Genomic DNA, 12,105 nt, shown 5'->3' with positions numbered 1-12,105 from the left:
GTTTTCTGATTTTGTGGGAATAATCTACCAACTTTCACCGAGTTTTTTTCGCCTAATTGGGAGACTTAATGCCAAAATGTGTCCGTTCCATTTATATTATTTTTTGTAAGAGCAAAAATTGGTATCTTTTATTAATTTTGACTTAATTTTAACGGGGCACTACGACTTGTACTGTAACGGGCTAAAGTTGCCCTAATGTTACACAGTCCCCATGAAGTACATTTGGTACTTAAGGGGATGGTCAATTACTAAATTATAGTAATTAGACCCAACACTTGGGTGTGGTGCACATTTGTGACCAACCCTTGTGGATGTGATGCACATGGGTGCATTAAAATTAGAACGGGATGACGCTACATAAAATTAACACGTAAAGGTTGTTAATAAAGATATTGCTCGCAATACATATTAAATGATATCTATAGAGATAACATTTTAATTGTCATAAATAGGTATTAGTATTTAATTCTATTAAATACAAATCAGTCTGAAAACTACTACCTACTTGGTAAGTGCGCACGAGGAGACGGATTACCGCTCCCGTGACGACACTTAACCAGAGTTCTTAGTGTGTTGGGTGAGGTCGCTAACGCGCCCACCACAACTGCCTCACTGCACGCAAGAGAAGCAGGTTTAACCGCTTCCTCGCTGTGCTAGGGTGTGTGCTAAGTAGAGCGTGGCCGCATTACGACGTGCCCGCCTACATAGGGTGTGTGCATAGTTAGAGCGTGGCCGGATTAAGACGTGCCAACCTACAGGGTTGATCTGAACAAAACATGAAAGTTACCGCAAGCAAAATGGCGGTAACTGATCCTGTTGCAAAGAGGGGTAAATGAAGCTTTCCTCATCAAGGAATAAAGCTCGCGCGGCGGAGCGGATATTCAAAATATGGAAAGCATGTGCTGGCAAAAGCAAGCCCAGTCCATTCCGTATGTAATGCAAACGCTTTCGTATCTATTTTGTGGTTTTTTTGTTTTGAACATAATCCGCATACGTTAATGGTGAGGAAAATTAAATTGTCTAGCGAGAGATTTTTAAACCGCTCCACGATGCGTCATCGGTCGGGACTTTAAGGCGAGTTCAAAACGTCAAGTCCAACTCTCATTTGAAAACGAAGGTTATCAACTCTTTTTTGAACGCGGCAGACTCGTAGTCCCTGCCTATTTTTGATTCATGATCTTTGGGTTTTCTCGTTGAGCAAATTTGCCGAGTCGTTCTTGAGCAATAGAGACTGGTGAAGTAGCGTGTGTTGGAAGCCAAAAAGGCCTCCTGTAGCAATAGGAAGTACAACATAAAAGATAGAGTGAGATTTAAAGTTACTGAGCCCAGGCTCAAACTGTCCTACGTAGCCAATTTAGACTGCGAATCGCAGCTGCTCGGTGCTCCCCATCCCTGGTCGGAGACCGCCCTCACTACCAACCTGTTTAAGTGCAGCCTGGTTGTCGAGTTGCAACGTCATAGATTGCTCGTATTTGACGCATAACTCAGCGAACAGGTCACCAACTCCGAGGAGTTCTGCAGCCATCACTGATGCCGCCGTATATTCAGCTTCCATCGTCGAGAAAGAGACTCCTCCTTGCCTCTTGCACGTCCAATTTCACTGGCATTTCGTCGAGCGTGACCAGGCCGCCCGTGACGAACGTCTGAGCATAGTCTGCATTACTTAACGTAGTGATTTTCAGGAGTTCGCCACTTCCGCGATCCTGAGCCTCAGCTCCTTCGTTCCGCCCAGATACCGCAGTATCCGTTTCGCGAGTTAATAATCTTCCATAGTGAAGTCATGTGTGCGCGCGACGCTTCATGTACCGCGAACAATATGTCCTGCCTCGTACATCGTGCAAATCACATAAACCTTCCTACTAATAATTGAAACTTCCTCACTGTAACCACATTATCACCACCAGAGGCAGGCAACCTGTCTTCCATAGGTCTTTCGGATCTCGTTCCATTCTGGTCCAATCGGAGTACGCACCCTGTACGCCTGCTCCATCACAAAATCCTTTAACATCTTCAAAATCACTTGTTGATCGAAATCATACACATTCTCATTTTCGTAATTGACACTCATACCGAACCTTAACCGCAAACTCAGTAAGCTCTCTAAAGAATCCATTAACCGCCGCTTGTTGCGTCCCAGTGACGAGCAAGTCGTCTACATAAACGCACACGACCAACAGAACCTCTCCACGCCATCAAAAATTCACGCACATATCGATTAAGCTCTGAACGAACCCGATTTCCACCCATTATTTGTGCAGCATTTGATTCCATAGACATTTGACCTGTTTTTTTCGTACAGGGCCTTCTATAGCTCCAGTGCAATTTCGCTGTTGTGACCCACTCCGAGTCTTTTCCGCATCTCTTCTGAGATCATCATTCCTTGCGGAATATGAATAAATATCGCCAAATCTGCTTTTTCTGAGCCTTTATATACGCACTAAGCTCATCTCCGTGCTTGAGAATTCAGCATTTACGCGCTAACGCAAAAATTAGCTTGACACAAGTCATGTCAATAATCGCCGCGAAAATGATGTTATAGTTAGCACCAAGCGACTGTTCGTTCCCGCAGGCAACAAACCTCGCTTCTAGGCATTCAATTAGACCCTCAGCTTCTAATTTGGTCTTAAAGACCCACTTTGTATTAAATAAATGGACGCCCTCGAACATTTTTACCACATTTCACACGCCGTTCTCTCCGTCAAAATGATCCCAGAACTCGGGTCTCGTGCAAGCCCTCTCTACAGCGTCGTAGTTCAAGTGTCCTAGGCGCTTATAAAGTCAACCAAAGTGCCCTTTTGCACATCTACAGACTCGTTGTCTGTCCCATTTGCCTCGCCCTCAAGCGCGGCCATAAGCACTCCAGCCGGCGAATCATGTCTCTCAAACTACGCTAGCATGCACAACCAATACGTTATTTTGCAAATCCACGTCAAAAGCAATAACACCGCCGTCTTTCCGCGCAATTACACGCTGACCCTCCACTTCATCGATTTTGTACCCCTTTTTGTTCAAAACACCATACGAGGTCAAAATATGATTTACATCCTTCGGAAAGTACACAACCTTGATCTCGATCGTCATTTCTACTCCGCGTGCCGTCGCATGCAACGTGGGCGTTCCCTTTTTCGTAATGCGCAAAGGTTCTCCGTTTGGCTGCATGCACGTGCTCGCGCACAGTTCCACGTTCTCCAATCAATCCTCATTGACAACTCAGTGTCCGGTCGACCCACTGTCGAGTAACCACACTTCTCCAGCAATTCTAACGCTTTCATTAAGTGCAAGAGACAAACCATGCTTCCTATGTCCTCCTGCATCCGGGCACGCAGCCCGTAAGTGTCCAACTTGTCCGTATTTGTGGCAACGGCGGGTCTCTTTTCCTCGACGATCACTTACAATACCTACGACCTCTTTTCCCAAGTTCTTTGACATTTCCTCTAGCTCTCACGGTTGTGCGACTGCGCCAACTCTTCTGTAGGCGGGCACGTCGTAATGCGGCCACGCTCTACTTAGCACACACCCTAGCACAGCGAGGAAGCGGTTTGCACCTGCTTCTCTTGCGTGCAGTGAGGTAGTTGTGGTGGGCGCGCAAGCGACCTCACCCAACACACTAAGAACTCTGGTGAAGTGACGTCACGGGAGCGGTAATCCGTCTCCTCGTGCGCACTTACCAAGTAGGTAGTAAATTTCAGACTGATTTATATTTAATAGAATTAAATACAAATACCTATTTTTACCAATTAAAATGATATCTCTATAGATATCATTTAATATGTATTGCGAGCGTATCTTTATAGATACCTCGCGTAACTGATGACGCTAGCCGTCATCATGGATGACGCTGGGCGTCATCCCTCCTAATGTGAATGCACCCATGTGCATCACATCCACAAGGGTTGGTCACAAATGTGCACCACACCCGAGTGTTGGGTCTAATTACTATTATTTAGTAATTGACCATCCCCTTAAGTACCAAATGTACTTAATGGGGACTGTGTAACATTAGGGCAACTCTAGCCCGTTACACCATCCCCCTCTTTAAGAACGAATTTACATTTTTAAATTCGACAGAGTAGAGAGAGGAACTGCGAGCAGCTTTACGCGCCGCTAGTTCACTCGATCACTCTCGCGCACGTGTTTCTATACACGGCGCCCAAGATGCAACCGAAAAGGGGCAATGTTGGTGGGTCGTCTGCGAAGTCGCCCACTCAACCTCGCACTAAGCGCACGCACCGCGTTAACAAGCCGCAGCGTCTAATGCCTTAGTCGACACGCCGACAGCTACTGCTGCTGTCGCGTTAACAGGGCTAAGGATCCATCCCACTTTTTTTTTAACAGTGACGATGTTGATCCGTCGCTCACTGTTGACTACAATGAGTCGACGCCGTTGCCATCACCTCAAAGTAATGACGCGGAGACGGAGAAGGCGAAAAACTATCAGCCGACCGACTCCTCCCACCACGAACAGGACTCGGAGAGCGAGGGACATCACGCGATTAACGCAGATCCCTCAGCATTATCCGCTCAAAAAGGCCCAAGCTCGGAGTATTCAGGCCTTCATAACCTGTTTGCTCGAACATCAACGAGATCCGAGGTCAGTCGCAAGACTTGACCCTCGAGATCCGCAATACGTCGTTCAGCAGCGATTAACGCATGTGACTGAACGGACGAAGGTAAGGCAGCCGCGAGTAGGTGGGCGAGATCGCCACTCCTATCGGGCGCCACCTGCACTGATGGATGCGGGTGGGAATCAACGCTTCCTTGTTGGAAGGTTGCTTGCCCACCGCTCCGTGAGGCAAGGGTATCAGATCCTCGTCCAATGGAAAGGTTACCCGAAGAGTTTTGACTCTTGGGAACCGATCGATACCCTACGTATTGATGTGCCCGGCTTGGTGGCTGCCTATGAAAAGGACCTCCAGCTGAGGCCTCTTCGCTAGTCTCAAATGGACTAGCAGATGCAGAGTTGTGAAAAGTTGTATATGACTACTCTTACCTTAACATTTTCATAATGAAGCGGCTCAAAAAGCATACTTCTCAAACGTTCGTCATTGATATCTAGCCATCGCTCGGAATCTTTCCACGTCTTGGAGCTCCAGAGATTTCATTTTTTGAAAAAAATAATGTAATAAATAGGGGGTACAGTACCACCCATGATTTCTTACACATGCAAGCGGGCGAAATTAATTCGTTGCGACCGCTGTTTCATCGCATCGGAATTCGGATGAATGCGGCGCAACAATTCCGCCTCGTATTGGTCGGGCGTTTCATTTTAAAGCAACGCAACACGACCGGGATCGGGAAAACACGCCCAAGCGAATTTCCCTGAGCCCTCCAAGAATTAAAGACGTCATAATAATTATGTGCGTCTACAAGAGCGCGCTCTAGGAGCGACGCTCTTGGCCCGTCTAAACGAGGCCATTTAGATGGAGGGGGCATCTTTGGAATGCCACCCGTCACATAGCCGCGTTCTAAACGACTGGCTTGTGACACCGACTGAACACGTTCACGTGTCGTCGGCGGAGCTTTAGGCTCCGAATCCTCTATGTCAGAACCATTATGAAGTATGGTCTGAGCATAAGGCGTTGTGGTAATACCCAACGGAGAAGCAGCTGCGCCTTTACGGGCAGCGCTCTTATTACCTGTCGATGGGACAGCAATCGTAAAAGATGCTGTCTCCATGTTGTGAGCCATGATACGTTTGGATGGGCAATAATGCCGCATCATCACTCCTCATGAGCTCGTTGTCAACATCACTACTGTGAGGTGATGGCAACGGTGTCGACTCATTGTAGTCGACAATGAGCGACGGATCAACATCCTCACTGTTAGAGTGGGTTGGATCCTTTAGACCTATTAACGCGACAGCCGCAGTGGCTGTCTGCGTTCCGACTAAGGCATTAGACGCGGGCGGCGAATTAACGCGGCGCGTGCGCATAGTGCGAGGTTGTGTGGGCGTCTTCGCAGACGACCCACCAACGTAGCCCCTTTTAGGTGGCATCTTGGGCGCCGTGTATGGAAACACGTGCGCGAGAGTGATCGAGTGAACTAGCGGCGCGAAAAGCTGCTCGCAGTTCCTCTCTCTACTCTGTCGAATTTAAAAATGTAAATTCGTTCTTCAAGAGGGGAATGGTGTAACGGGCTAAAGTTGCCCTAATGTTACACAGTCCCCATTAAGTACATTTGGTACTAAAAGGGGATGGTCAATTACTTAATAATAGTATTAGACTTAACACTCGGGTGTGGTGCACGACTGTGACCAACCCTTGTGGATGTGATGCACATGGGTGCATTCACATTAGGAGGGATGACGCCCAGCTTCATCCATGATGACGGCTAGCGTCATCAGTTACGCGAGGTATCTATAAAGATACGCTCGCAATTCATATTAAATGATATCTATAGAGATATCATTTTAATTGGCAAAAATAAGTATTTGTATTTAATTCTATTAAATATAAATCAGTCTGAAAATTACTACCTACTTGGTAAGTGCGCACGAGGAGACGGATTACCGCTCCCGTGACGTCACTTTACCAGAGTTCTTAGTGTGTTGGGTGAGGTCGCTTGCGCGCCCACCACAACTACCTCACTGCACGCAAGAGAAGCAGGTCAAACCGCTTCCTCGCTGTGCTAGGGTGTGTTCTAGTAGAGCGTGGCCGCATTACGACGTGCCCGCCTACAGAGTTCACAAAGAAAAACTTATTTCGCTACTCTCAAGTCAGTCATTGGAGGTTAAAAGCTGTTGCACCGCTGGAATAAGTCGCCCGTCTTTTCCAATAACATTCTCCAGTGCATGCTGTCAGAATGTTCTTTGCTCTCGAATCCAAGTCTAATGCCATAGGCTTGGCTGTATACCCTTCACGATTATATTTATCTGCTTCGGTTTTCGTAATGTCGGTCCATTTCTCAACTATAGCGCGCACTCCCGCTAACGTAGGTCGCTACCTTCGTTAGTGATGTGAGGCTAGTGTTCATATTATTGATGTATACATGCGCACCGCTCACCTGTGTCCGAAGCGTGGTTTATCAAAATTCTCTCGTAAAATCATGATTTAACGAATAAGGCCACTTCTTTAGGGTCTAACTGAAGCATTTGGTCTAGAAGAGGGATAATAGCGAGTCAGATGAGGTATAACATCAGTGACTTGTCAGCATACCAGTAATGAGCTGTTGGAATCTGTTAGAATGAGGTTCTGCACTTGTTGCAGAGGTAGTAGAAGCAAAAGTGAATATATTAGTGTTAACTACTCTTCCCCATCAACACTACAACGTGCATTTCCAACGGAACCCCATGTTGACCAGATCAATCGCACATGGTGGCCGAAACTCCCCGTCCCATGTGCCATCTCATCACATGTCGTCCATCTCTCCCGATCTCATGATGTGTCGTCCGTACCTTCTCGTTCCATCTGTCAAGATGCCACAACGAAACAGCCAATCAGGTGACGTCGCATATTACCTGTAACTGATCTTGAGCTTGGGCTTAAAATCTTGATGACCTGTCAGAAACAGTACCTTTTAAAACTCCTCCTCGACGGCATCTTCCATGGCCTTCAACTTAAACATCTCGCGTAAGTCTTGGATTCTTGTTGCTGGCAAGGCCTTCGTAAGCAGGTCCGCGATCATGTCACTTGACTTGATAAAGCTTGGTTTCAGCATTTTCTCTTGAGCATGTTGACAGATAAACTTGAAACGGATATCGGCCTGCTTCGCACTTGTGGTGCTCTTCTCATCCTCCAGTTGCTTGATCGCTGCTTAATTGTACATCCACATGGGCATAGCCTTGACAATCTTCATGCCCAATTCTCCAAACAGTTCCTTCAACTCCAAAAGCGACCAGCTTGCGAAGCAGCAATGAATTCTGCCTCCATGGTGCTTAGCGATACTCCGCCTTGTTTCTTGCAAATCCAAAGCACAACTGCGCCGTTCATCGTCAGCACGCACCCTGACACCGACTTTCGATCTGTCTTGTCTGCTGCGAAGTCAGCGTCGCTCCAACTTTCAATCCTGATCGGGTCATTCTTCTTAGTCATGCTGTCGATGCATAGTTTCAGTGTCTTCGTTTCCTTCAGGTATCTAGCGATACGCTTGGCCATCTTCCAGTCGCGTAGTGTCGGCTTGTGCGTTTGTCGTGTTGCTCGATGGACGGCAAAACTGATGTTCGGTCGGGTGCATCTAGCGATCCAGAGTAAACTTCCAATCAAAGATTAAAAAACCTTCACGCTTCCTTCCCCGCCTGTAATTGCTGTCTTTAAGATCGTCGAGTCTTCTGGTCCAGAGTCGTTGCAATCATCTCCGATTGGCGTTCGAACTCCGTTTGCTGATTCCAGCCCGTGGTCCTTGAGTATCGCGTTGATTGTGACTTCTTGATCAAGCACATAGCCATTCTTCGCATCCAATAGTACACGCAAACCAAGAAACTTGTTCACGACCCCAAAATCCTTGATTTCGAGCGACGACATGCTCTGGAAGAACTCGTCAACCACTTTTGTTGAAGTTCCTGTGACCAATAGATCATCCACATAAACGCCGACGATCGTCACATCTTTAGCAGTTTTCTTTATGTACAAGCACATGTCCGTCAAACATTGCATAAAGTTCAAGTCGATCAGCTTTGAGTGTAACAGCTTGCTCCACAACCTTCCGGCTTGCTTCAAGCCGTATAGTGACTTCTTCAGCAGCAATGCAAGTCGTCTTGAGCCTTCGACTCCGTGCGACATTAAGGTGTCTTTAGACACTTGTATTCCAGGTGGCACACGCATGTAGATGTCGAGGTTCTTTTCCTTTTCGGCCTTAACATATGCGTTCGGCACGTCCCCGTGACGTGCTAAAACGTTCCATCGATGCGAGAGTACTAGGATCACCTTGACGGTGCCTATTTCCATCACGGCAGCAAATGTTAAGGTGTTATCAACGCCGAAAAGTTGTTTGTTGCCACAGGCAACTAATCTTGCATTTTATCGCTCAACATGTCCGTTGGCATCAGTCTTCGTCTTGAAAACCCACTTGTTGCGCAGGACGTGTGAGCCTTCAGGTGGCACGACCACTTTTCAGACATCATTCGTTTCCAGTGCCGTCAACCCTTCTTCCATAGCTGGCTTCCACTTGTCCTTGAAACTACTTTTCAATGCTTCACTGTAGTTTCTAGGATCTGGCTTCCTGATTGTATTCACACTGTCTTGCTGTTCAACAACTGCAGGTTCACTGCACCTGTTTGCGCTCGCTTGTCGTGACCTTATCTCGTGCCTGTCGCGTGTCCAAATGGGTGAACGGCTTTTCGCTAGACGCTCGTTATCCTTGTCATCTGGCTCCTCCTGACCTTCGGAAGTGTTGATGTTCCACTCACGGTTTTGAGCATCCGTCAGAGTCTCAATGTTGGTTACGTGTTGAGATACAACCACGATACGTTCTTTTGGTAGATATACACGATATCCCTTGGTTTTGTCGCTCTTACCGACAACGATGGCCATCTTTCCTCGCACACCCAAGGACTTGTTGTTGGTATGCTGATGCACAGTACACCTTGAGCCAAATATCACTATGTCGCTCAGGTTAGGTGCTTTTTTGGTCAGCAACTCGACTGGCGATACACCGCCTTCGTTTGCCTTGGTAGGACTACGGTTGAGGATGTAGGCTGCATACTCAGCAGCATCACCCCAAAAAATGCAAGGGTAGTCCACTTGCAAACACCATGCTACGCACCATGTTCATGATGGTGCGATACATCCTTTCAGCTTTGCATTGCTGGCCTGGTTTCCACGCTTGCTGATTTGACGAGAGACACCGGTTACCTTGCAGAAAACATCCAAAGGCTTGTATTCGCCTCCACCGTCTGTACGAAAGACGTGTATACGGCAATTAAATCGTCTTTCGAAAGCCACCTAAAAATGCTTAAAGTTCATTGCCGCGGCATCCTTGGTCTTGGCTAGAAATATACGGCAGTAGTTTGACCGATGATCAATGAAATTGATCAAATATCGGTTGCCAAGCCGATCACGTGGAGTCATGAAACCTTTGAGGTCGGAACAAATGACTCCACCGACCACATCGAAGGGTGCAATTTAACCACTGTCCTTGATTGACTGCACGGTTTTTGTTTGTTTACCTTTTGCACATGCTAGGCAAGTATCACGCTTGGTATCGGTCAACTTGATACCAGAGGCGGGGTCCTTAGCCATCTTGAGGATCGTATCGTAGCAGAGGTGACCCATACGGCGGTGAAAATGTATCAAACTTCCTCGCTGTAAGTCCTCATCATGTGCTAGGCCGGCATTAGAAGTGACATCCATGACCTCATTTTTTGGTGATCCAAATCCACGAAGGTCATCAATACGTTCATCATCGAAAACTTGATCATGAGCACATCATCTAGCCGTTCCACGTCCATGATAGGGTCACCACCGGAACAAGAGACCACAACACGCCTCCCTTCTCGATATTCAAGCACACATCCTTTTGTCTCCAGTTTACCATAGGAGATGATGTTTCGCTCCAAATTGGATGCGAATTGAACATCAAGAAGTCAGATGGTCTTTACCTCGCCAAGTGCCGGGACTCGTATCACTGCACTTCCTTGCTTGGTGATCTTCAAGGTGCCACCATCTGATGCCGCAGTGAAGCACTGTTTTTGGCAGTCGACCACGTCCTCAGTAGACTTAGGTCGTTGACGAGGTGTCGACTTGAGCCACTGTCCAGAATCCAATGATTCACACCCTTTGACTGGTCATCTTGAACGGTCAAAACAAAATCCGCATCTTTGCTCTTTTTGCCTTTCGGGCATCGTGCTTTGATGTGTCCTGTTGCTCCACACCGGTAGCACATACCTGTGACTTTACGCACACAAAAGGTCGGGCTGCAGTGAAGCGATTTGCTCTCACGCACATGTCCCGCCTTGGCTCGTTTGTCGAAGAACTCATCGATATAATCGACTTGTTCTTTCGGCAACGGCCATTGCCTGGTCACACAATACTTGGTGCCAGGTTCGAGGTCTATCTCGTGCCCGATGCCCCTATCTGCTGGAAGGCGGCTCGGCACTTCTTCTGGGAGCACATCACGAAGTTTTCACAGAACCTCAAAGAACGGACTGTCTCTCAAGACATCTCAGCCTTGAGCAGCGTACCGCTCCTTTTTGTCCGTTTCTAGGACGCTCTCGTCCATTGTGGACGACGAACAGCAGTTCACCAAGTTCTCTTCTGGAACTGGTGTGACTATTTCGTGGATCTTTCCTTCCATTCCTTCCTTTAATTCGGCAAGGAACAGATCCCACGACATCTCCGGAAATTTAACTATCTCCTCGGCAGATTTAAAGACTTGCCGGAGCACCTCAACTGAGGATGCCTCCGTAAATTTGTCTTTGACGGCCTCGAACACCTCGTTCGAAGGCCCGTCCTCTTCATTAGAGACTGATCCAAAGGTACACTCGTTTAAAAGTGCCTTTGATCGTCCTAATCTGTCGAATACTCATCTTTCGAGTTACCACGACCCTTTTCTGGGAAGCGGGTGTCGTTGCACTCCTGGCTAACGCACCCCTTCCAACCGCAACAGGCTCTTGGCACTGTGCCGGTTTATGCGACGCATGACTTCTTGTCAGCTCGCCGTCTACTGCCACAGGCTCTCGGTTCTGTGCAGGACATTCGGACGCATGACTACTTGTCTTCGTCCTATTCACTACCTCAGTCTCCACGAGCTGGGTAGGAATTGGTGACGTTTGACATTCTGTCAACGCACCTTCAACTGTGCTCGACACGACATCAGTTGCGTAGGCCTCTCGCAGGAGCACATCCTTTCCGGTGTCCTACGTAGAGTTCGCAACTGTGCGTGTACGCCAGTCTATTTATGGTTGGAACTTTGCCAACCATGGCATGCCTAGGATGAGTCATACGGACTCTCCATTCCTAGCACTGTGAACTTCTCGTTACAAGAGAAGTCACTAAAGCTGAAGGCGAGTTCTACCTGAACTCCCTCAGACTTAACGAGCGCGCCGTTCGCTAAACGAACGGTCGCCTCTTCTCGCTTGCCATCCTGGCAAAGCGACTCAAACATCGCCGGTCTCTTTCTTAGAGCCGCGAGTTTCACAAAATTTTGTGATGCACCCGAATCCACTAGGAG

The 12,105-nt window shown here is 47.6% G+C and overlaps 1 protein-coding gene across 1 annotated transcript; it reads right to left on the bottom strand.

The window, feature by feature from the left end:
- Positions 1-2,880: 2,880 nt before the first annotated feature.
- Positions 2,881-3,159, bottom strand: CCR75_008609 (uncharacterized protein; the record flags this gene model as incomplete). The annotated part of the gene is made up of 1 exon (XM_067966659.1): positions 2,881-3,159. One exon carries the CDS (start codon positions 3,157-3,159, stop codon positions 2,881-2,883), a length of 279 nt encoding a protein of 92 aa, XP_067818760.1.
- Between the last annotated feature and the right edge of the window lie 8,946 nt (positions 3,160-12,105).

Source organism: Bremia lactucae, linkage group LG6 (genome assembly GCF_004359215.1).
Source record: "Bremia lactucae strain SF5 linkage group LG6, whole genome shotgun sequence".
Classification (NCBI taxonomy): Eukaryota; Oomycota; class Peronosporomycetes; order Peronosporales; family Peronosporaceae; genus Bremia; species Bremia lactucae.
Note: the sequence above shows the minus strand (reverse complement) of the source record. Positions and strands in the feature narration are given on the sequence as shown.